The sequence below is a fragment of the Hylaeus anthracinus genome, unplaced genomic scaffold (genome assembly GCF_026225885.1).
Source record: "Hylaeus anthracinus isolate JK02 unplaced genomic scaffold, UHH_iyHylAnth1.0_haploid 12001, whole genome shotgun sequence".
Taxonomy (NCBI): Eukaryota; Metazoa; Arthropoda; class Insecta; order Hymenoptera; family Colletidae; genus Hylaeus; species Hylaeus anthracinus.
The window spans coordinates 3122592-3149478 of record NW_026534348.1 but is presented as its reverse complement, the minus strand read 5'-3'; the positions used below and the strand labels follow the sequence as shown (position 1 = coordinate 3149478).

Sequence of the window (26887 nt, the reverse complement as noted above, 5' to 3'; positions counted from 1 at the left end):
ATCAGTGTTAATCAAATCTCGCTCTCGAGATAACGGAAGTCCGAAGTGCGCTTTTAATCGCAGAAACTCTGCGGAGAGAAGTCTCATCGAGCGCAGAAATTTGTCTACGATAAGTGTACAGAAATCAGTCCCATCACTGGGAGGTGTACCTCGAACATCAGAGAATACGCGAAGTCCACGTTAGCTTGTGCGCTTAACATTAATGTAATAAGATCCTTGCGCTATATTTCTTGTAAACAATGTGCGTAACGTATCGCGATAAAGTAGAGGAATCGTGTAGCTACAGCGATGAATGCGAGAGTGTATTTCGGTTTCTCCGCTAGGAAGTACACCGAGATTAAGTTTAAAGAAGAATTTCCGATGTACTCAACGTCGAGACTCCTCGTAAAGCTTCCACCGCGATCGCCGTGTTCGCCTCATATCTGGTGTTATGTCCTTATCGACTATACGATAAACTTCGATCGTTAGTTTCAGGATACCGTGCAAAGTGTACAGTGCCAACAGGGAGATTCCCAGCGGTTGCAGTTCGCTACGTAGTAAAGTACGCGAAAGTATATAAGTCACTCCCCAATTGCTGCATTACGCAATTAACCGTTGGCAGAATTCTCCCCATTGCCGCTTCATCTGTCCGGATTCTACCTGGTAAACAGGCTCGATAAATGAAACTTTACGAGGGTCGTACCGAGATTCTTTTCTAATTAAACGTCGAGAGCGTTGCAGTCTCCATCCTTGGACTGAAATTTTGTTCTCGAACGTGCACGATGAACCGATAATCAGCTCGTGTCTGAACGTTGCTGTTCGTTGCTTTCTAATATTGAGATCGATACGTCCGCCGCGCTAATTGCTCGTTAATGAAACCGTAGGAGACAGATAACGCGTCCGTTGAATAATTTGGCAGGAAAATCTCCGATTTTCGCTCCGACTTGGACCGTCTGGCTGTCTCAATGTAAATCAGGGAGAACTTAGAAATTCTGGGGCTCGTATTATCACGTAAGCCACATCGTTATCGACTCGCCGCGTCGGGGTATGAGTTTCGATGCCCGCGTTGAAATTGCGCGCGCCGCGCGAGAAAATTCCCTGATGAGTTAGGCGTGTGCGGTTTAATGCAATGAACCGCGATAAACTGTACGAGTCTCCCCTTTCTCCCTCTTCGTGTCTCTCGTACACGCACGCTCCCTTTCCGTATTATTAATAACGGAGTTGCATGTTCGCACGGACGTGACTGTTGCCGCCGTACGCAGCCGTTTCCACGAACATGTTTGCGCGAACGGTGGACAAACGGGAGGTGTGTCGAGAAATTTTCATAACGAGCGCTTTCTCCGCGAGCACCGATAACGAGTCTGAGAAATTTGAATTACTGGCCCCGTTAAATGAATGAGAACGGTTGCCCATTGAACGAAAGGAAAGAACGCGATGCAATTTTTTCGCGGTAGCGATTGTAAACTGTATGGACGTTGCGTGGAACTCAAAGCCGTTTCGCGTCGAAAACATGAAAATTTCGAAACCTCTTTTTTTTTATTTTTTTTTTTTGTAAATATAGAGAAATACGATGATTTCAGAAGGGATGAAAGTGTGACCCGATCCAAACAAGGGATCAACGGAATCGAACTTGCTCGAAGAAAGCTAACCGAGCGAAGCTTTTCGCTTCAGTTATGCGCTTCTTAAATAACGTAGAGATTAATCAACTCTCGACCGTTCGCGAGAGCAGCGCTGCTCTTGTAACGTGGCCGTCTGTCAGTGGACCGACCACCAGCAGTGGGGTGAACCAGTGGGCGGCGCCCGATAGGAAAACAGTGGCGGCGGTACGAAAGATTATGCGCACACATGACACGTCCATGAAATATTCACGAGACACTAAAGATTCGCGGCGATTTTCTAATGAGATTAAACGGAACCCAGCAGCGAATCCTCTACGACGATACGCTGTGTCCCGTTGGGCCGGAGACGTGCTTCGTTCTTTCCTCCGTTGTTAATAATTCTGTCCGTTCTCTGCGTACACTAACCGCCGACCGATCCGTTTAAGATTAAACTTTCAACGACGGAAGCAATCCGTGAGGAAACGTCCAGAGCGTGCGGCTCGGGAGAATTTAATTCGTTATTTAAATTAGTTGGTATTAGAAAAAATAGAGAGCAACGTTTGCAAAATATTCGTTCGGTTACCCGGGAAAACTTGGTCGTTGTAAGTTTTTACCAAGCCCTAAATATCCAGCGTAATCTAGTTAAAACTTTAATGTCCCCCGACCCGGTTCTAGTACGTAGAGTAATTCCACGGCCAAGTTGACCGACTTGGGAAAGTCCTCGAGGACACTGTGTCATCATAAAACTAGATGGATTAAAACCAGTCAGCGCTATAGTGCCGGTCAGTCCTCGGGGAGGAACCGTGCGTCGTGGCGTCTGGACATCGGAGCGTCCGAATGTCAGGATGTCCCAGGTGGCACGGACATTAGCTCACGGGGAACGTGCTCGTGAACCGACCACCGCGTTAGGCTGACGGAGCTGCTGTGGTTTGGCTCTGCGGACCAAACGTCCTTCCGTCGAGGGCAACTTGTATGCACCTAAAAGCCTGACGGCATTTTACGTGACACGTTGCCTTTGATACGTGCTCGTACGACGATGAATTTTCAATCCTCTCGTCATCATCGTTTCAAACTATGCCTCGACGACTTTCCGTTCGAACAGAACTCGATACGTTCGGCTCGGTTCGCTATTGCTCGCGCGTGACGAGTAAGAGTTATTCTTCGGAGTTGTCCGTAAGTACCACGCGTTTCGATGAAACGCGCCGGAGCTAGGGGTTGTCCGCTGCTAACACAGCACGAAATATCGGCGAAGCTTCTAAACGGAAGATGAATACGACGATTGGCAACGATAAGCGAAGTTACGTTATCGGTACCGTGGCAAACTTTCCGTGAACCGTGCCGGGACGCAAAACTACGATGAAAAAGGGATCCTCGAGCGTATCCCGAAGATAGGAAAAAGCTCGTAACTTTCCCGGCCGTGGCACGAGCTAGCGGTAACCTCGCTGGATTATCGGAAATTCAACGTCATCCTGTTTCGTGCAAGTAAACACCGTTGAACCGAATCGTCCATCTGGAAGATTACGTAGGATCGGATCCGATCGTTGCTGGAATTTCGGGTAGCTCGCACGAATTCGTTTGGGACACTTCTCGATAATACAGGAAGCTGTATTTCCGTGGAGGAGGAAATGCTGCCAAGAGCGGACCGCTATTTCGTGGAATTAACCGAATTACATCGAGCAGGGAAACGTGTCTTTTACTTGGATTTTCGAGAGGCAGCCTACGGACAGGAAGGAGAAGACCGGTACTTTATCGGCCGAAGGCACCGTCGGTGGTCATGTTTACTTGATTTCCGACCCGGAAGTTCCCATTGCTCCCAGCAAAGGGCGGAAAATGATGATAATTGTCTTACATGTTGAATCAGCGTGTTGGTATTGATCTTCGCGTTGTTGCCTTCCGCCAGCATTGCAAGCCATCCGTAGTAGAACAATATGTATACTTCGCGGTAGCTTTTGAATATATCACGAGTCGCAACAATAACATGGGACTAGAGTTGGCTGGATAAATGGAAGGTGACTATTCCCACCGCTAATATAATCCTAACCGATCGATACGCTTTTTTCGGACCTCTTTCTCTTGCACTCTCTGTTCTTTTCTACGTTCGACTCGAGCTAAATGCAAACACAGAATAGAAACCTCGACTGGATAAATGTTACGTTTAGGTCCCGATTCTCTTGCAGTTATCCGCTCTTTACCTTTATTCAAAGTTAAGCGAGAACGCCACCTTCCTAACCGAATAATTCACGTGTTAAATGTTTATACGTTGAAATTTCCTAATAGCGCGACGATGCGGAATTCTCTGGTCTCGATAACCGGAACCGAATAAAATTGAAATTTTTAACAACTCGTTCCCAACGATGCGACTCGTCCATTCACGTAATTTCGTAACGAAATAGCTTTGAACGTTTTAGCAAGCCGCGAGAGTGGACGGAGAATGTTTCCAACTCGTCCCAAATATTCCGCGTTGCTGGATGATCCTTTTATTTCAAAGTTAACAATATTAAAACAGCCCGAAAACTGTCCATCGAGAGCTACCTGTGCTCGTTCATCAACCCCGGTAGAGCTTCGTTTATCGGTTAAGCACCGGCGACGTTTTTCTTGATCTCGTGATTATCTTTACAGAGCTCGGAGAGCAGTACGCGAGCTTAGCTTCCTGGCTTTCCACCGGGATAAACCGTTGCAATGGAGGTTCGGGAGCAGAATAAGAAACCGCTTCCTCTCGTCTTCGAGTCGCGGATTCTTTTCTACCGCCACGCTAATTTTTGCTAATTAAAGCCGCCGTGCTTTCCAAAGCATTCGCGGGAGCGCCGTAGCGAGGGAGGGAAGAGAAATACGTAAAGAGAATACGACGGAAAGCCACGGAAGAAATTTAAAATCGTCTGGCGTGTTTACCGCGTCCGTTTCCAGCCACGGCTGTCAGAGCTGACCGAATTGAAACGACGCGGCGAAGACACGCTCGACGGCCCTCTTTTCTCTTTCTGCCAAATCGTCCCATCGAATGCTATCCTTTTAACTTTGTTCGTTACGTCCGTCCGCCACCCACCTCCTCGCCCCGACCCACCCCCGCCCCGCTGTCGCAACAATTTCGTCCGTTGCTGTCAACAGATTTACCGCGAACGAAGCTCTTTCTGAAAGCGTGCCCCGTGAAAAAGCGCGGCCCGGAGGACCTTATTTCGCCAAGTTGCTATTTTTCCACGTTGAAGTTAACGCAATTTCGAGGGGACCAATTACAAGTTCCGAGAGCTCGGCGGAGCCGTTCGGTCGAAGAGGCAACAACGAAAACAACGTTAGGTCGAACCTCGGACGGTGAACCCTGTAGTACGCGAAGAATCTCTTTTGGTCGAAAAGTATCGAAAACGAGTGACTCGATCGTTGACTCGACGACAGGAATCTCGGTCTGTGTTTGGAGTCGAATTTAATTTCGAGCAGGCCATTACCGATGTCTACCATCTTTCGTTGAACGTTGCTGGCACTCGAAAGTTCGACTCGGCCACTAGCGGCGCAAAGTGCCGGTGCACGGTCTGTCTCGTCCTTAGCCCACCACTTTGACGTCGCTCGTCGACGTGGAAATCCGGACGATGCATAACGAGCTGCATATACTATACCTAATATCGTTCGATAGAGGCGGCGCGCTGTGCGGGGGATGAAATTTCGTACACGGTCCGAGCTACAGGATCGTTAAAAGTTACCGACTCATCGCCGAATCGGCCGCTGAAAACGAGCAGCGTGTCCGAACGCTCGAACTCGATATGACACTATCGAACGCCCAACGCGAACTCTCTAGCGCCAAAGTATTTTCTTCGTATATCGATTCGTCCGAACGACGCGTTTTTAAAGCTATACACTGTTTTCGTTCACGTTGAGTTCGGAAGCATGGATTATTGTATGATATCGATATGATACCAACTTTTTTTTTTTCTTAATACAAATATGACAAATTTCAAATAATTTCTTGTTTTCATATTGGTTCACCATTTCAAGTCACATTAAACCGCTACAAAAACAAACATTAGTTAAAAACGTCGTTCACAATTTGTATTATATTTAGATGGTCGGAACGATATTATCTGAATTACTTGGGTGAACAGCGAATAATATTTATAAGAATTCGAATCGATACTCGGAAAGTAGGGGTATCTGGTGGCGCACCAACGTAAGTAGAAAGAACCGTTTATGGTCAGACGCGCCAGGCAAGTGACGGTCGCTCACGAGTAGCAGCATTTTCTTTTTTTCCATCGAAACGAAAGCTTTGCTAGCGAGCAACGGTAGCGATTCAAAGTTTCCATCGAATGAGCCGCGAGAAAGGCAGCAGCAACGCGTGCGAGGTTTCTTACTGTGTGTACCTACTTCCCCTAATTGAATTACGTTTTGGGGCAGTGAATCTACTAATACGCATCGATCGCAACGTTTTGCGTGGAAGGGAGCACACGTGGAAACCGTACGGCCATAATTTCGTCGAACCAGAGTCAATCGGTGGTAAGCCCGAAAATTAATCGGTTCGCGACTATGAGGGTTGGTTTATAACCATCGAGAGGGCTAATCGTCCTTTGACGATTCCCTTGTGCTTTCTACCGTGCACGATTGTTGCACCGAAGTCGACCAAACTTTTGACGAAAGTAAAACGTTGGAAAAATCCTCGTGGATGATCGTAACTACGCGTCCAATATAGAATTTAGCAAGAAAATTTGTATAGTAATCATTCACTGCGTGTACTAATTAGTCATTGAAAGTAGCGAGCGTCCACAAATTTATGAGCAAGGGTGTGCGCGTCGATGTTGTTCTTGATTTTAGATCGAACGCTCGTAATCACGCTTATATTTTTAAACGCATTAAAACATCGTGTCGCGCAAAGGGAAATCGGCTCGATCGGTTGTGAATGCGTTAAGGTAGCCACTTTGATCGGGTCACCCCTGGCCAAGGCAAATAAAGTGGCTATTTGCAAAACGTTAAAAAATCTGTCGAAGCTCTTCGCTGGCTCCGCCCACGCAAAGAGGATCGATCGAAAAATTCACTGCCGATCAGCCGTGCTTCCAAGCCCCTCGCGGAAACGATTCATTTGAAAAAATGAAGAGTAACAGCCGGCACGCGTGTAAATATAATACATCGGCTTCATCGACAACGCTGGATTAATCCGGGCGCAGGCAATATCTATAATACTTCGTTCTATTTATTGCGGCACGCGTATATTTACACATATTGTAAATACCGACGCATCGGTGAACGGCGATGGTGTCAATATTGTATCGAGAGTGGCCGAGCGTCGCGACTCGCGTCGCAATATCGCGATCGGTATCCATGCAATGTAATTAAATGTCGCGCGATGATTGACGCTGGTCCGCTTGGCTCCGCTTTCCGAGCAACCTGCCCTCGCTGCAACCAACCTAAATCCAGGATGCTGGGATCAAGTGGGGCCGTAAAAAGAGAATCGTGGAATCTATGTTCCGCAGACGAGGCGTTTAGATTTAGGATGAGGCTGACGATGGCTGTGACCTAGGTTAGGGAACCGATTGGGACGTGTTCTACCTCTCGCCGAAGTCCAAAGCTCTTTCAACTCCAATCTTATGCTATCTTCCCGCCGATGAAGCCATGCAAAAACAACGTCAAAGGGACCCCCTAATTAGTGAATCCTGTACTCTCGTAAAAGAGAAACAGAGTCCATCGAACGTTCGGTTGGGTATAGATCCAGGATCGATAAGGATGCTAATTTTTGTACACTCGACGCCTCGTCTTTTATATGTATAGAATCGCGCGTACGCGAACAGTCGACGAGACAGAAACGCATCGAAATTATTATCGTCGATAAATCGCGTTCGCGAAGCACTCGCGCAAATGGACTATCGCGGGCGCGTGGGATGAAAGGGATTGAAAATGTTCAACCACGGTTCCAAGCGACGGTTAATATTATCTCTTAACCCTCCGAGCTTCGCTGCGTTCTGTCCCGTACAGAGAAATCCGAATCGTTATCGTTTGCGTGAACGTTAATAGGCAGAACGATCAATATTTGAGGATACTATCAAAATTCCCTTCTCTGTGTAGACGCTTACGGTGTTGATTTACCGTGTACGATATTATCGAACAAATACGAGCGGTGTATGTATTCGATTGCTCTTTCGTCGCGCTATATATTTAAATCATCGATGGCCTATTTTGCAGTTGGATCGACGTATCGCGACCCTGGTTGCACTGACGCGCGCGAATTGTTCGGCTGTTCTAGGCTAAAATAAACAGAACGTTGCGGAAAGTTCATCTCTGTCGCGTATACTCTCGCGTACAACCTTGAGTCGTTGAAAGTAACGACGACAAGTGTTTCGGGTTACGTTTGACCACGAATATGAATATGGTTGAATATGATTAGGATCACATCGCACTGCTCGCTCGCAGTGCGTCGAGGGGAACCCCTCCAGTGGTGGTGAAAGAAATCTTGCGTTTATCCAGTCAATCCAGTCTTGCATTTATCCGGTCTGTTTTTACTGTGTCTGGTAGAGGAGAGGAGCGGAAAAACGGTATTTCCTTTTCGTTAAAGGGAGAACAATAAAGACAGACCCCGGATGTTTAATTAAACTTTGAATCGAACAATTAATCGCTAAACCAAATTTACTGACGCGGAGTGTACACGCGGAGAGCACTTGCCGCTGAGTGGAAACGTGGACAAGCTTTCTGCTCGCGGACGAGGTTTACGCGTGGGAAGTGGAAGAGGACTGGCTGCGGTCGACAACGAGCGGGAATCGCTTCGTGGGATCGGAAGCGATGCTCTATTTAAAAGAAATTACAGAAACGACGGAAATCGAGGAATAACATTCGTTTTTTATACGAACTCCTCGCGAGTCAGATAAAATTCCGCTCAGCAAAGGAACGCCGATCTTTTTTATTCGAACGAAGAGGAAACCTCCTTTGACAATGTACAGCGTAAACAGAAATGCGTACAACTTTTATCGCATCGAGAGTTTCACAAATTTCCTCGGTGGTTAGCTCTGTAGACCGCTACGAAGCTACGAAATTCTCACGATTCTCTAACGATAAGTAAGAATTATTTGGAATTCTTATTCTGCTGATCGATGTATCCAAATCTAGAAATACGTAATCTCGGTTCACATCTAAGAAAACAGTCTCGTTGATCGTCGAGGGGCATTAAAGGAAACTTTACCGAGTACAGTTGGACACGCAATTTGTCCATTTAGGGAGTTTATACGACGAGATTAGGTCAAACGACGTTCCTCTACTTGCCACCGTGCTAATCTTCAACTCGTTCGTTACAGTCTCGTACGTGTAATTTTCTAGAAAAAGAAAAGAAAAAAACGAATTATGCACGCCGCACGTGTTATACGAAACGCAATATCATAGGAATTTGTGTAACACCTTCTCAAGCAGCATTTTGCACTTGATATAGCGATCGGATTACACATGCATACTCTAGACGCGAGAGAACAAGGAAGAAATAAAGCTTTCAGAGTGCGAAGAGACTATTAAATTCAGACGTAATTCCCTGCGATAAACCAGGGGCATTCGTGACTCCCGGAATCACAATTAAAAGAGACGGTGAGATTCGAAATGAATCCCGTGAATATTCCATGATCGCGTACTACGTCATACATGAAACGGAACATCATTTTATTATCGAGTTACCAAATTCGGTCGGAGACTTGTAACGGAACATACTAATTATTATTTATCGATGTTAACGAAAAGCTTGTCAACGCGACACTTATCCGGAAACATAAAACTCTTAGGCGCGGACTGGCTCAAAGGCGTTCGACTCGAAGCAGTACCGAGAGCTATTTAAAAATTAAACTTTTGTCCCCAAAAGTTTCGTCCGTGACTTGCACTCAGTTATTTTATGTGGTAACGTTTATATTGGGTTGTCTGGAAAGTCCATTCCGATTTTTAGTAGACGGTACAGGTCTGAATATATCGGAATGGTTGGAAACAAATAACACGTGGACATCCGTTAAAAGGTGGAAAAATTGTGGAACAAAATGGCACATGTATAATTCAATAAATATACATCGAAATTCAAACGTGTCTTTGAATGTTTCTTAAAAATTTGCCACGAACTTTCTGGACAACCCAATACAAATAGGCAACATGATTTCGTAGATGTTAACGTTGTAACAGCAGTGGAGCAAAATGAATCGTACGCAATTCAACAACGTAACATTAGACGTAAAACATTGCGTATGCATTACGTATTAATGAAATGGAAGAACCTTTTGGGACAACCCAACATAATCGCGAAGATCACAAGATTATATATCGAAATAAACGCGAACCATGTTTCACCCGTATTCATTAACGCAGCATACCGGGTACCACGGTAATAAAGTTTCTGCCTGTCGCGAGCCGTTATGCAGTATAAAAATTTCATTGAAACTCTTCTTTCGAAATAGCTATTAGCAGCGACGAGCTCGATGTATCGATTTGCATTCCGGCTTTGAACGAGTCGCTCCCTAAACGCTTCTGCTGCCAATCGACGAATACATTAATAGGGGACGATCCGATAGTAAAATGAACTTGCATCGAGAGCCGATATCGGCCTGATGAAAAAAAAAAAAAAAAAAAAAGGAACTCGTGCCGCGTGTTTCGTTGGAGCATGCGATGAATGCGCGCGGCGTGGAGCGTGCCGGAAAAATTTTCGTCCTGTCGAGAATTATCGTTCCTCTTTTCTTCTCCGGTCGACGCGCTGTAACTTTTGTGCGTCCGCCGCTCGCATCGAGATATCCGTTGAATGCGTGGAGCAAAACTTGAACTACCTAACACAGAGATATTGTCCTCTCATTTACGTCTAAATCTAAATTGAAATTTTATAGAGTTCTATGGCTTGTCTTATCGAGCAATCGAGTTGTATCGCGTAAAATGAATCTCTGTACGGGTGTTTTTAGTTTCGGTCAGGAAATACCGCTTACCGGATCGCTATGCGTCGCGGTCTTTGTTTTACGAGCGAAAACTCGTGACGAGCAGCGTGGAATGCAAAGAGAAACGCGACAGTTCGACCGTTATCGCGACAGTTGGTAGCCGAAAGCCCCGAAATTCAGTCGGTCTCTCAATAATTCGTGCGAATCGATCGGCTGCCTTGGCGGAGGCTGACGTTCCAGCGGGTGTCGTCGTGTCGTACACGTGGAAAGGCAGTTTGGCAGCCGGGGCATGTGTCTCGTGAAAGAAACATCGTCCGACCGTCCCTCCTTCCCCGACACCCGGCCCTGCTCTAATGGCGACAGGGGTTAATCGCGACTAGGAGGCGAGTAAAGCCTGAATAAACCCGCGTAAAGATTTATGAACGTACCGTGAAAAGAGGAGATTGCCGGTTCGGTCGCGCGATTTCATCTGTCCGCTCGGGATTCGCCTGGCACGTGATTGTTTTCGAAAGGGAGACGAACGACTGCCCTCGAGGATCTCTGACCGCGAACGGTGCGAATAATTTACGGAAAAAGGAGCGACACGATTACGTTGACGAAATCCGAGAGATCCGACGCGTTTCTCCGACGGAGTACATCCTTTTGCGGCCGATCTCGGAAATGCAAGCTTCAGCTAGAAAGCTCCGATGGCGTTTCAAAAATGAAACTACTCAAATTTCTTTGTAAATGGTTAGTACAGAAACCCGTACGTCGGACGAGCCCGTGAGAGGAGAAATTGAAACGGAGATCCTTTTTTCTCAAATACGTCGTCGTCCTCCGAGTCTATCGTTAATTATTTTCGCGCGTAATAAACGTCGCGAAAATCCAAAGTCGCTCGCGCAGCCGTAATCCCCGAGGAAATATTTCGTCGAGCGATTTTCTCCGCGCGCTGTGCCTTTTCTGGAATGAAACCGGGCACCGCCGGAATTTCTTCTAATAATATTTGACGTTTGAACTTGGAAAAGTACGATCTCTTTACTCACGCGAGCCGGGTAAGGTGAAATCCAGAGGAAGTAGAAGGAGCCCGTCCGTGGCAAGACTGTCGCTACACGGTACTTACGATTACAGCGTTGAATCGGTACGATTTTAAAGGACTCCTTCAAACTTTTTAAACGCGTCCTGCTGATCGCTATGCAAACGATCGCGTGAATTTTTACAATTGTAATTAGTAGAATACGTTTAGCCGATAATAACGAAAGGTCCGACGAATGCTGTTTACATTACACCAGAAAACAATCGACTCGGAGGAGGCGACGCGATCGGAAAATTTCCTCGGGAGGAAATCAACCCTCTTTCGTTCTTCGTTCCGAACGCGCGATTTTTCCTTCCTCCACGAACACGGCTCCTTCCAACCAAAGAAATCATTAATTAGAGCGCCCCTCCCTCCAGATACATATTTATGAAACGAAGCTAATTTTCATCCTCGAACGAATTAAACTTATTGTCAATATTCTCGCGTTCTCGGGCAAAACGATACGGGCGAACGCGAATGATATCGCAGACATCGAATGCGTTCGAGTTAATGAACGACCCGAAAGAACAAGAACGGGCTCTTCGTTTTTTGTTCTCCGCGAGCTGCACGGAAAATAAACGAAATTCCATTTCCTCGCGGCTGCAACGATGATAATGATAAGAATAATTACAAGCCGCTTTACCGCGGGAGTTCCTCGCAACCGACCACCACTCGTTATTTCTCCGCGTTCTTTGTGCGATGGTGTATACGATCGCGACTCGAAGATATTTACGTGACACATTCAAACAGGAATAAATATTATACATCTGAGAATTTTTCGAGAGAAAATCGATAACGCGGGGCTCATTTGTATTCAACCATAACCGCTAGGCGCGCGCCGTCCGCGCTGATTGCTTTGGCCAAGAGCGTTCTGCGCTCAAAGGGTTAATTGTGGCAGTGCTGTGTGAATTCGTGTGCGAATCCGTGAGAAGATGTTTGGATGTGTACGTGGTCTTTAAGAATTAAGAATGCGGTTACGCGGCGATTAGGCGACACTCGAGCGAGACAGTCAAAGGGTAACGTACCACCGAGCGTTAGAGAGCAGAGCGCAAAGGGAACAGAGCGAACGGTAATGAGTTGATGATAATCACGTTTATAATGAATTTTTAAACATCAAATCCCGCAATAATTATCGTTGCGTTTTTCATGCGAATGGCGCGTTGATGTCACGGGAATCGTAATCGTGCGAATAGCCGACGGATTTGATTCGCAGCAAGACGTACGGGACACGTCGGCGTTTCGCGGCGATTTCGGAACTGAAAGACCGACTTAACGTCACGGAACGTAAAACGACAGGTTCTGATATTCGTTCCGATGCCCGCCACCGGCACCCGCGCCTTCTCGTTCTTTCCTTTAGCGGCCCGTTTACTGCCGCAATTTCCCCGCCAACTTTTATCGCTGCGGTAACTTTTCCCAACGCAGACCGATGCTTAAAAATTACTCGCGCGACGCGCTGGCGTGTCGAAACTATTCGCGCGAACCGTGGTCGATTGGTCAAACATTTCTCGATCGAACGAACCGTTAATATTGTAAGAGATTGAATGTGTAACTATAATTTACCGATATATATATACGCGTATATTCTAACTTATTATTATATTAAATACTATATTGGATGAAATTAAAGTACAGGGTGCGACAGAAAATTTGACCTCTAAGGGGTATTCGTCCTAGCACGAAAGCACATCAAGTTTGGAATTTTTTCATATTTTTGTTCGATTCTTCAAGTGGCCTAGTCGTAAGAATCTCTCTCTCTATCTCTCTCTTTCTCTCCCCCACATTCTCGCTCCTACAAAATTTGACCGACTGGCGGATCTATAGCGGATCTAACGAGCGCGGAGCTTCTTCCTTTCAGTACATCGTCCCTTGTGCAACCCGTTCGAAAAAAAAAAGGTTCCATTTAAAGCGAAAAAGTTTGGCCGATAAAACCGGCGCCATCCTCTTCGGAGGATTCTGTTTATACGTTGACGTCGAACGCGACTGTTTGTTTGTATGTTTGTTCCGGCGCGGCGGTACTATATTTGCACGGTCGACCGGCCCGAATCAATTTCTGCTTTTGGTTTCAGTGCCTCTGTACGATGGCGAGCAATTAAACTTGACGAGGATCACGCGCAACGAAATGGGCGCGTATCTCTGCATCGCAACGAACGGTGTGCCGCCAACGGTCAGCAAGAGAATCACCGTGGACGTCGAATGTGAGTGAACACGAAGATTTATTTGCCTTTACAGACAGATTAGTAAAAGTGACTGTTGGAACGCAACTATTGCCAGTGAGAGGCTCCTTGGGCCCAACGGGCTGTTTTTTTCCTTAAAGCAGTGAAAGGGGCGCGGGTCCTAGCAGGATCCTTCATCGCATTTTAAATTATAATCATTACAAGCATTGCTACATTTATACTGGTCCGCGGATACGTGTATAGATTGAGATAAATCAATACAATAAACAGTGTGTGTTATACGGCAGTGCTTTGCTTGTTTCTCAACCTTGAAAGAAGTAATTCGTAACAGTAGCTGTTCGAGAGAAGCCATCTTTCCTTTTCCATCGTGCCATTCGATCGCTTTCGATCACTGTTCATTATCGATTGGAACGCCTGAAGCGTCGAATCATTTCGTCCACGAATCGAAAACGAGTTGATTGTATATTAGTTCGAAGCTGCTATTAGTCCAAACAACGAAGATTCCATCGTCCGGAAATGTAGATAGATCGCTTACGTCGAGGATATAATCGTCGTCTCGCGTTGGACGAGGCACAATTTTACGTAGGACCAGGGTTAAACGAAACACCACGGATTATCGAGTGAGTCCGGTGTGTTGTTTAAATTTCATTCCACGAATTGCAGACGGTCGCATCGGTGTATACGATCCGACGGGAAAATAGGAGGGAAGGGACTCGGGGCAGATGCACCGTTAGGGAAAACCCGAGGGAAATACCGTGAGCTTGCGCGGGCGTCCCGACGCTACTGGTCATTTTTCCCTTTTATGCGTTCCATTCGTTCGTGTCACTTGGCGTGGCCGTGTGCGTACGAAGGAACGGCTCGACGCTCCTACTGTCCTTTGAATATTTAGAAGGGCGCGGACATATTTTATTTAGACCAGCGAGAAAACATTGCCTTCCGTCCCGCTCTCGAAATACTCGCTCGAGCACTTTTCTTCTCCTGCACTCTCGTTTCCCACCAACCAGCGTCGCCCAGCGACGCGACACGTCTGAATAATTTTCATCTGTTTCTGGATGCCTCGACTCGCGACCCTCTTAATGTCCTTCTTGTACGAATAATAGCTGAGGACGACCTCGATTATCGCAGGAAATGGGGGCTAAAAAATGTCGCAATTATCGAGGCAACCTTTTCCAAGGAGTAGCAACCTTATCCCAACTCTGTCCCAAAGTTGGTGTAAGAACCAGAAATTTTGAGGGGGGGGGGGGGGGAAGGAGTAGCTGAAACGATACTGAACCACAATTTCCTTTGCAAAAACAAAGCACCATCCGACATTTTTGCAAAGTAAATTATGGTTCAGAATCGTCTCAGCTACCTTCCGTTTCCGGCTCTCAGACTCTTGGACACCTTGTATACTCCCGCTATAGGCAGTTTGCTTATCGTTTAACGATCATCCCCTCCAACGATAACTTGTGCAATAATCGAGGTTCCCTCGTAGCTCTCAAACAAGTTCCTTTCGCAATCGCAATTGCAATTAAGTCGCACTAACGCATTCACCGGGTCCGTTGACGTTTAACGTCCCCAGCGACCGCTCCTCGCGAAAGACAACGAGACGAGCGAGCGTTTGAAAAATTCTGATTAGTTCTATTGTTCTGCTACGCGATAACAGCAAACTCGAACCGGGGGACTGTAATCCCGAGTAATTAATGGCGCGCTACACGGCGGTCACCTAATTAAGATGCTGTTGAAACGGGAAGTCCTTTTGAGAGGGAGAAAGTTCGCTCCAACGAGGAACTGCGTTTTTATGGGCTTACTTTTAAACGCAACTTCGCCAGCGATCGCGTGGCTCTCCCATACGAAACTCTGTTCCGCCCGCAATTCTAGAATATTGTACGACAACGCGCGTTAACGCAACCTGTCCATGGCGAATTATACACGCTATGAAATTCTTTCCATCTTCGACGTTCCCGTATCGTTAAAATCAAGCACGCGTTATATTTTATGCAGCGTTGGCCTGGATAGTACATCCGACGTCAACGTCGCTCGTGGTTAGGTTGGAAGAGTGTTTTTCAAAATAAACCTTTAAATCTTTGAAAGTTTCTCTCGGCGATGCTGGTCCCCAGGCGCATGATCGACGCGCGACGAGCAAACTTACTCGAGCTCGAACGACTTCAGGATTCGTCAATGAACGGTAACGGCCATCCTAAAGGGACAGGAAAATTCGAAAGCCCCCGGAGCGGATGCAAAGCTGCAGCCGAATCGCAAAAACGCGATCGAAAATCAAATTTTCGATCCCGTCGCGGATCCATACATTCTTGCTTCAGGTTCTTTCAGTTATATAGTTCGAGTTTCTCCATACATATGGATCGCCAGAAGTCGTTCGGAATTTTCAGATGAGACATTCGAATCGTACGTTCCGGAATATGTACCATTTTCTTACGAAATTGGAAAACTCTACGTATGCAAATTGCACAGTTTGCGCTCCGAGCAATTAGTCGATAGTCGATTAAATATTACTACGAAACGATGACGGGAACTTTTTAGTTTATATATTATCATTTACATGTCGCGACTGATTAGAGGACTCGCGCGGAATTCGCGTAGGGAACAAGAACGCTCGTCGGCGCGGGATAAAGGAGAGAGATCCGATAGGCGAGGGACGTGGATAGAGTCGATGGTGGGAAATCGAGAGAAGTATGCGTTAATTAGGGTCAGCGGCGGCAATTTGTGGATTTGTGGCAAGCCTGATGCATACCACCGACGGCTGCCCCCGAGAGATAGTTGCAGCGCCGCGTGCAGCGCGTTATTCGTCTACGGTTAACCTCGTTCGTTTACCAGCAGTTTTGTTTTAGCCTCGATCAGGCCTACGGGTCGATACATTTTTCGGCGATTAACGACACGGGCGCAAACTACGGGTTCATTGACCGAGATCATCGTCGAAGTTTCGTCTCCCTGGACGCCTGGAAAGACAAACACGTTGGTAGTGTCGCGCCTGCCTATACCCAACAATAAGATGTAGGTAAAGCGATCGACTGTGGATTAGAGCTGTTCGAGTACTAATTGTTCGAGTAAAACTGGGTCTCATCTCGACTCGGCTCGCGAGCAACTCGAAACATCCGAGTTTTCTGCAGGCCTACCGTGGATCCAAAGATCGTGGGTTCGAATCTCCGTGCCTCATTTTTCATTTAGACTCTTTACAACGTAGATGTAGGAATTGTTTAGAAAGAAACAAGCCGGACGAAGGTGCGGAGCAGACTTTGGACACGCTCGAAGGAACTAAGTGGGGTCGGGGGTCGGGTAGAAAATAAAGGGTTCCATTGCGTTCTCTCCTCCGTCGGAGAAATCATCTAATTCGACTTCGCCCCGTTGATTACGGCGTATGCTTCCTAATTCCGAGCTCGATATGGCCGGAAACAAAGTTTCCACGGGGAAGTTCTGTTTATACCAGTCGAATTAAACTGCAGGCGCCGAACAGGTTCCACAGCGTCGGGGTATCCGGGACGGTATCTACATTTTATCAATTCCGAACGAACGAGAGGGAGGCAGAGGGTCGGTTTCATCCTCCCGGTTAGAAAGAAACTTCCAGGTGGAAGTTTTTCACCTGGAACCTGCTTGGCAGTCGTCGTACGGCCCGATGGCGAATCCACCGAAGCACGCGAGTCAGAAAATTGTTCCCGGGCTACTCTATTCGCTGTCGGGACGAAAGATGGACACGAAAAGATGGCTCGATTACGTTAAACGTCGCGACGTTATCGCGGTACGCGTTGCAACTTTCGTCGAATCTTTCGATGAATCCTTCGTGTTTGGTGGAGAGGAGACAGGTGAAGATGTCTGTGATTTCGTAACGTGACCACGATTATTGGATTAAAAATGGATATGTCGTTTATATTGATTCACACAACCGACTCGTATCGGTGTTCCAGTTTCGCCGATGATCTTCGTGCCGAATCAGCTGATCGGCGCACCGATCGACACCGACGTGACGATCACCTGCCACACGGAGGCGTATCCACGGGCGATGAACTACTGGTTCCTCGGCGACAAGATGATTCTCTTGAACGAGAAGTACACGACGAGCATCATGGAGAACAGTTACAGGGCGGATATGAGCCTCACCATCAGGAATATACAGATCGACGACTTTGGCGTCTATCGTTGCATCAGCAAGAACTCGCTGGGCGAGACCGAGGGGTCTATCAGGTTGTACGGTAAGACGACGAACGATTGATTAAACTCGAGAGATGTGCGCGACGATTAAATCAAAGATAATATCATTCAAGGAAGATGCGACACGATCTTCTGAGTAAATTCGTAGATTCCGTGATTTTTGGAATTTCAATAACTTCCAGAGCTCGAAGTATCGTAGGGAAGGTCTACGTCTTGGTAATAATAATGAAAAGAACTCTAGAATTTGTTTACCTTCAAAGACGAATATAGAAACCACCCTCGCCAGGGTCTGCGCAGGCCAAAAAGAGGATTCGACTTTTAAAGCCGGATAATTCTTTATTTCAGACATTCCGAAGCCGTCGGCGGCGCCAAAGGCCACGGAGATCAAGAGCAGCGCCAACAAAGAAGGTGAGAGCTTGATCGAATCCGTACATTGCGCCTCGAGTCCCGAAATCGATATCACACGTAGGTCCTCTCCGACCACGCTTCCCTCTTCGGCGAACTCATTATCCGTATTTTATCGCGGAATTCGCGGCCCGCTGAAGTTGGCTCTCCTCGCGTTCACGGAAACGGGATGAGCGGAGAGGAGAACGGGTCGCAGGTGCCGCGGACCGCCGAAAAGAAAAACAACGATAAAATTAAACGGTCCCGCTAAACGGCTGAATTAAGGCCACCGTATTCCCCGGGACCGATTTTATTCGAGGAGAAAGTGGGAAAGTTCGCGACCGTGGTTTGCGCAACGTGGCTTCCGTGGAGCGGACTTTTATCGCCCCGCTCGCGCCCCAACGATCATTAAACGCCACCGAATGAAACAATTTCGCGGAAGATCGAGGACTTTGCTTTCCTAGTCGAAACGATTTACTCGCCACTCGGTAAACTGGTAACGAGAATGTTACGTTCCGACAATCGTCAATCGTGTTCGCAGGACTCCTCGACGAACATCGAACAGACTTTTCTGCTCGGTAGGGGTTGACGCGTCAAAGGACAACTAAAATCATCTTTTCAGCGTCGGTGAATGATATCGCGTAATAGGAAAAGTCTTTTTATTTATCGCGAAGCGATATATACGAGCTCGTTGCGTCGTATCAGGGAAACAGATCCTCGCACCGCGAGAGATCCGTGAAAGGGAACCGTTTCTAAACGAGCAATTTACGTTCAAGCGGGCTACCGTTCGCGAGCACGGACCAACGCCGGTTCTCGAACGTAATCTTTACGTCAGCTGGGCCGGTGGTGTGTGCACATTGGCGGGTGTATTATTAAAGCAGCGCGAATAACTTGGGAGGATGCCTAGGTCAGGTCCCTGTGGCTCTGGCCCCGGTGTTCTCGCAGCGAAACCAATCTCAATATGCTGCATTATTAACGCCATACAAGGCTCGGCCACGACGGTATTACCACCATTAAGCTTCGCAATTTTACCTCGCAACCCTACCTGCTCGGTAACCTGGATTATTGTTATACCTTGCCGGTTTCGCCGTTACCTTTCATCGAGTAATTGCGAGCCGTGGATTTTCACTTGGGACACGATCGTTGTACCGCAACTTTCGACGTCCCAGGCCAGGGAACGGGTTCGATTGCTCGGTTCGAAATGTAATTTTAAAGCGTTCCCCGTCGGATGCTCGTACCGAAGCAATTGTCTCGCGACTCTCTCTCTAAATGGAGCACGGAGCTTTCAAACGTCCGCGGCGAGGTAACTGCGTCTAATTCTGTCCAACGAAACTCAAATCGTTCTTAATTGAAAGCGACCGGGTCAGTTTCGAATCAAAGGTCAATTTATTTCGATTTCGACTGAGTCGCTGGAATCCATAGATCGTATACGAGCAAACATTCGGTCCTCTGTTTAAAAATACGCAATCGGTTAAGTATTTAGTGTCAACCTAAAGCCAACTACTTCAGAGCTCAGTTGTAACGCGTGACTACGCGAGACGGGTGATCGACGTGCACAGCTACTACGGGAAAGTTTTGAAAATTTGCCGGTGGCCCGTGTACGTCGCCATCGTGGCTCGAAATCAATCTTAATATTACGGAATTATTAATCACCCGGCCACGGTGCGCGATAACTCACCAACGGGACGTTAACCGCCACCAAGCAGTTTCCAATGGGACCGCAGCGTCGCGTTACACCTTATCTGGTCGGATAACATTCGAAGCGAAACCGGCTCCTCCGAATTTGGTACATAGATCGAAATTATCGTTAGCGACGCGAGTTCGCGCATTCCTTAACCAACGATAGTCGCCTAAATAACTTGTTCGCGAATCTCCCGAACGAATTGTGGTTAGAAGAGAGTCGTTTGTATTATGTCGTCATTTTTATGTTATTTATGTTATGTTTTATGTTATTAAATAAATCGTAACACGTTGATCGCCGCGTCACCCACATGTGGGTGACAGTGCTTTAAACCGAAGAGCTAAAAAAATTCATTCTGGAAGTCGAATGTCAATGAAAATGAATTTCAAACGAAATACTTAAATTTTGATGAAGTTACGAGCACAAGTACCATAATAAATGTTTGATTTTTCTAATAATCTATAAAGAAAGTTTAATACCGGTAGAAATTTTCAAGAGTATCAGTCTGGCAGTCAACGTGTTAACGTTACGCTGGAGTCTCGCGTGGATCGAGTATCGCATGAGCCGCTCTTCTGGGCCGAGGGGATAGATCGACCGTGATCGTTGCCGTCAGCGAAAAGCTCGACCATTGTCTCGTTACCGCTTGCCAAATTCGGAGGTATTTATATTTGACGAGTTCCATAATACGCGTTCTAACGTAACTATATCAAGCTTAATCAGTTCAATTTGATTCCTAGTTTAAACACGTAACGAATGCACTCCTCTACTTCCCTGCCGGGAAATCCGAATAGACGTAAAATGAATTGATGAAAGATGCGCTGTAAAATGAATCCAGCGCGCATTCAGTCGCGGTTAGCGAATAATCGCAACGACGGCGATTCGCTGAACAGGTCGTAACGTTTGAAAAATCTTGGCCGTTAAAAAAATGCCAGGAAGAATTTTTTTTTTCAACGGGAATCCGCGCACGTGAATATTTCAACAGCAGTTCGTCGCTTTTTCAATAATTCACCAAGCTCTTCGGAACACCGCGGACGAATCGATCCCTCGGTTATTTCGGCGCAGTGACCTTCCGCGAACCCCGAGGAACATTTTAATTTTATATCGCGGCATTACATCGACAGCTTAACGAGTGACCCAATTAAGCGCATTTAAAATTCAATTACCGCTGTCCTGGCGAGGGGTACGAGGATGCGCGAGCCGAGATTGCATCGTTCTCGACAGATTTCTGGCTCGCGAGACAATCGCGGCGGTGTCGATCGGCCAAACTAAGAGAAGGAAACCCTCGAATCGTGATCGAGAATTCGGCCAAAGTTTTACGTTCCTAGACGACAACTGAACCGTTTATTTTCGTGTATATTCGGTCAGGATACGGAGCGCGATGTCGAAATTACATCGATGTTCGGTACTCGCGCTTAATCGAGGAACATGCGAACGGAAATCTATAGCAGTGCTTGGGCAAGAAACTGATAAATTCTTATTGCAAATTTCGCTCCATAAAGCGGAACTACCTCGAAAATCTCCACGGCGCGAGGCCATTATTTATACGAGCTTATAACTCGTTAAACGCGTCCCTAAATCTTCCTTTCAAAAAGCGAACTTTACGATCGCCTGAAATTCTCTTTCCCTCTCGTTCTCGTTCACCGTCGTTCTCCCTCCGCGGAGACCGAGGCTCGTTCTCGCCCGAAGGGTTGGGATTAGCCCCCTGAGAATGTACGATATTTAATAATGCCTCGACACACTAGTTGCCTCTCGGGACACCCATCGATCCTAGCAGCCGTAATTAATTATCGGCGAGCAAGGAGGCTGGAATTATTTCTGGCATTAGCCTCTGGGCTACGACGATGTATCCTCCCTCTGTTCTGCCGCCGTCGACCTCCACCGCCCTGGAAAAATCGTTTACCGAGCGCATCGATGCCCAGAACCACGGCAAACCGATCGCTGTCGATCGATCTTCGGTTATTCGGAAGAACGTTCCCACGGGATTTTCGCCTACGTTACAAAACTCGTTCGTTGATCGTTCGTTACAACGTGCAACGTACTTACATACGATTCGCCGATATTTTGTAACGCATCAGGAAAACAATTCTCGCTGCATGGCGCGGTCGAATGCATCAATGTATAGAGTAGAGTTAGGAGGACTGTGATCTTCAAAACTATTGCTACTATGAAACACTGTTTACGAATTGTTTCGGAAGTCCAAAGGTAAGGCTCTTTGTTTCACGTATCTAATTAGTTTACTTTGCGAGTTCGTGCGGGCATGTGTATCGTTGAGTAGATGTTTCATTAGGTTTGACAGAATCATGAATGGTTGCAAAGCGATTCGTTTTTATTATTCACTAGAGAGAAAGACTTAAATACCGTGTCAACGTCCACCGAGGATCAATGGATTGCCCGCGATCGTCGACCTCTTGTTGCGAGAGTATCCATCGGGCCACAGATTCCGCGCTGCCCGGATTAAAACGTACAGAATCGTTCAGAAAACGAACCGAACTATTTCCAGCATTAACTCTTGAGATACGTCACGTGCCTCGATCGACGCGAAACCTCCCACGCGCGATAAAATCGAGTTTGGCTAAAATTACCACCTCAGAAATTAAATTATTTTTGAACGACAATCCAATGATTCGGGTATATCGTTAATTGTCCACTTCCTCGCGAAACATAGTAATGGAATTAGTTTCACGGATCGAACTCGAGACCGTTCGTGTGTCCGCCGATTGAAATTCGAAAAATTGCGACAACGTCGCGAATGAAAAGGCAACGGTACACAGACAATCAACGCTCAGGATTACGATAGCAGGTTTTATTTCCAAGCGAGGATTACGTTGGTTGTTAACAAATTGTATCAGTATAATTTGCTTGAACATTCGTAGTGGTGGTCAGAGACTGTATTTTTATTTTTAAAGACAGCCTCTCCGATTTTGCTGTCAAATTTCATTGCTTTTCCACTAACCAACGTTGCTTCGTCGATATTCAATATTCCATTGTGTTGCACTCCCAGGCATGACCACATTCTACTAAATCCAACCCTCGGTAATTTATTGATTTTTGGTTAACGAAATTTAAAAAATCATAGCCTCCGCTTTGACGTGCACTTCGGCTCGCGTATTTCTACGGTGAATCGATATCACTTTATAAATCAACAAATATGCGCAACATGAAAAAATGGCTCTTTTTTAAACGTTGGGTGAGTTAAAGACTGCTCCAGCTTTTTATACGGCAACGTAATGGGAGCGCAATTTCGTTCCATAAGCTCGATTCTTGTTTCGTCTTGTAACCGAACACGTATGTGTTCATGTACATGTACGTACGGTTACATATGCGTATGTATAATGAGAAGCGCACGCGTGAAAGAGAGCAAGCCTTCTCCCATACGATTTCGGCGATAGAGGAAACGGGCCATATAAGCGCGAACGCGAACCAGCTCGCTCTTTTTCGGGCTATCTATAAGGTAATCATTACTAACTTACGCTACGAATTTCGTTCAAGAATCAGTGTAGTAACATATATAAAGTATATATTTCATAATAGTGTAACAGATATAGGAATATTATATTAAATAACGAATCTTAACATTGATTTGTAACCCGTAATAATAATAATTGAGAGACGTACAACGCACAAACGGTTACAGTCTTTGAACCGCGTAACTCGAAGAATTAATAAGTGAACACCAAAATGTCCATTTCCGTGGCGCCCAGCCGTAGGATGAGATCGCGGCGTTCGTTTATCAGCCCGCGGACGGCCAAGTTTTCCGTTTTAAAAGCCGCCTACGCCGATAGGGGAACCATCCGTCCCCTTCTCGGCGGATAAGCCAGCGCGAGAAGGCCGCGATTATCCCAGCCCTCGCGAACCGGATTCCGTTTTCGTGGTGGATGCATTCGCGAAGATGGGTGCTCTTAAATTTTCAAGAAGTTATACCGAAAGTTCGCCGGGACGCTGCGCTACCGGCAACAAGAAAACAGGAGGGGTCCACGCGCACAAAAGGCGACGGCGAACGAAACCGGATGAAATATGGGGGGCTGGCTGCGATTGCTCGCGGCTCCCGTTGGAAGGAAACACGCGAGGAGCGTCGCGTTCTTTGTACACGAGTAGGCGAGAATATGGCCCGTATTCTTGGCGCGAAGATGGTAGCTCAGGGCCAGCCATATTGTCGCGAACAGAAAGAGAACGGCGGAGAATGGTAAGACGGGGAGCGCAAAGGCTGCGCGGCAAAGTTTTCCAGGGCGTATTTAAACTTTTATTCGAAAACTTTTTAGTACCCTCCGCTGTCATCGTCCCTCGTCGCTCTCGTTACACGGTTTCGAGGGTCGCGGTTGTTTGCCAACTGGAAAGGAAAGAACGGTAGACTTCCGCGCGCCTCGGAGGGCCACGGACACCGTACGGGGATACGGATGTCCCGGGAAGGGCAGCGGGACTCGGTGGGTATCGGTTAGCTGCGAACGGAATTAGCGTGTCCTTCTGGTTCATAGGGGACGACGAACGATTTTCCATATTTCTTTTTCCAGAAATCATTAACACGTCGACTGCCGGACTAATACTCTTGAAAATTTCTATCGTGATTAAGTTTTCTTTCCGGACTATCGGAAGCTACATAACGAAGCATTTGTTGTGGTATTTATTTGTATAAATTCGTTGAGGTTTAAGAATTTGATTCAAATTTATTTCCTTCGTTACTGAACATTCGCAATTGATTTTGTTTGTTCTTCGGTGAAAAGCACCGTCGCCCATGCTATGGATGGCACGGCGGTCAACGTGTCGAGCAAAATTCTTAACGCGAATTGGGATGTTTAAGAAAAACAAAATCAAGAGATTCAACTTGACGTGTACAACTGGATGAATGTAAGTTAAAAAAAAGAAAAAAAACCGATTCAAGACCGAATCAACTGTTTCGAGTTTATAAGGAAGAAAAGCGGTTGAAGATGTTGCTCCCTTCTGTTTATTTTTGGACCTCGCCTCGGAGGGTGGAGGGATTTCTTATTCGTCGCGATAGTTTCGTCTCGCGACGGGAATTAGTTATGTCTCGGCTTCCTGGGGGGAGGGGGGGGGGGGGGTGTCTGATCAGACATGCTTTTGGGAAATCGTTAACGAGCCAGCGAAAATTTCGCGAAATTCTCGCTCACGTGTAATCGACGCATCTGACGTCTTCTTTCTCCGAAAGGAAACGCGAACGGTAACACCGGAAATTGCAGTTTTTTGCTCCGGTCGTTCGCCAAATAAATAAACTCTTTCCTTTTCCTTCTTTCACCGTACCACGTACGGTTTTCGATTTGTGCACGTTCAATAACTGAAAAACATCTTGTTTACGAAATTTCGCGTTAGCGCTAAAAAGGAAATACGCGCTTTAAGAATCCTATATTTCGCATGTTTATGGTGTTTCTGTTACAAAGGAAGTTCCGGATAGTCCGATAACATTTTCCATTGACGCTTATAAACGGTACTAAGGTCGAAGACCCCTCGTTAACTCTTTGAGGCACGCTATTATAAAAGAAAAAGGAGATCGAAGCCGCAGAGAAGAACAGTGTCGACAACTTCCTAACGCCTTTCGACTTATATGCGTACAATTCTGCTTCCACTTATTGTACTTTTAACGTTAGTATTGGCACATGGATGAAAAACTTTAAATAAAATAGCAAAACTAAGGTGGGATAAGTCTTTAACCCAGCCAACTTCAAAGAGTTAATGGGAATTGCAGGCGTGTCCCGTAGATTCGACTGGCATTGCACCTGTTTGGTCGGTACTTTTCGCAAAAATTTGCAACAGTTAGCTACCTCTCGCGGAAACTTTCCACGTTATACAATCTTACAGCACACGGGGGACCGACTTGAATATTCCACTCGATTATGGGCACTAGAAATAAGTGGCGAGTCATCTTACCGGGTCGCGACTGTCTATAAAGGGTAACGATGTTATATAATGGTATACGGGTCCCGCGTCGAGCATGAATTCGAATTGCACCCTCGGTTGACGCACAGTATACAGAATTACCGTCCAAGCAAAGTTTCAATCTGGCCTGCGCAAAGATTGCTTCGGGCTTCCGATAATGGAAACGGAGGTTGGACGTTTCCAGGTTTCTTGTAAATATTACACATTAATACATTCGTGTGTACTTGGCCTTTTCGTGTTGCGCCAAAGGGATGTTTACAGGGGTTCCGCCCGTTTAAAGAACGAGCTCCGGAGATCTATTCGAGAATCGAGAGGAGCCGATTCTGAAAACAGTTGGAGTATCGATAAGGTCGTGTTCCGTTCAAGTTTCGATACCGCGGTGTCGCATCCTTAAAGAAACTCAAGTTTCAAGCGATCCGCGGAGCGTATTTCACATGGCCGAAACTTTAAATCCTCGGCGACGCTCGAGGTTTCCTGGCCGCGTTCACCTCAAAAGAATTTCAAATTCGCTCGTATCCGCGCCCGAATCTCGACACGGTAATACCTTTTTCATTCCATGGTAAATTTATTCGCGCTCGTCTAAAACGCTTCCCTTCCTCGCCGCTGAAGTCGGCAGCTTCCAAAAAACAATTCTACCTACGCCCGGTCAAGTTATTCGCTCGATCGATGACTTGTTAGAATTTTAGTTCGGCGATATAATGCATCGCGTATGATCATATGAAACGAGATAGCCTCTAATGGAGCACGTTTCCATTTCCGGTCATTTTTGATGTAACCGACTCCGAAAGCGAGTACCTTTTTCGGAAAACATTTAAAAGCCATTAATTATGGAGAGCCATTAGTCCCGAAACGGGCGAGAGTATTCGTGTATATTTGAAACATTTTAATTATATAATTGCGCTCGTTTCGATGTAGTTCAGACGCTTTGAGGAAGTGCTTTTCTACTTAAATTCGCGTAAACGTCGCGCCGGTTGGCCGAAAACATTTTAAACGATAGAGAAGGAACGGAATATCCCGTCCAACGCGAGACGTCTCACGGTCGCTCGATTCGAGACGATGGAATCGAATCGGTTCTTCGTGGCTTTTTTTTTTTTTTTCTTTCTATCGAAACACTTCGATCCTCTTTCTCGCGCTCCGGCGAGAGA

At 46.4% G+C, this 26887-nt stretch overlaps 1 protein-coding gene across 3 annotated transcripts in view; it reads left to right on the top strand.

Moving 5' to 3' along the window:
- Positions 1-26887, top strand: part of LOC128890654 (lachesin-like) — a 201980-nt gene that overhangs the window by 140470 nt on the left and 34623 nt on the right. For all 3 annotated transcript variants that reach the window (XM_054149323.1, XM_054149320.1, XM_054149321.1), the window contains exons 5-7: positions 13541-13669; positions 17548-17832; positions 18137-18199. In XM_054149323.1, the coding sequence (XP_054005298.1) occupies positions 13541-13669; positions 17548-17832; positions 18137-18199 (477 nt within the window). The remainder of the gene's footprint in view (positions 1-13540; positions 13670-17547; positions 17833-18136; positions 18200-26887) is intronic.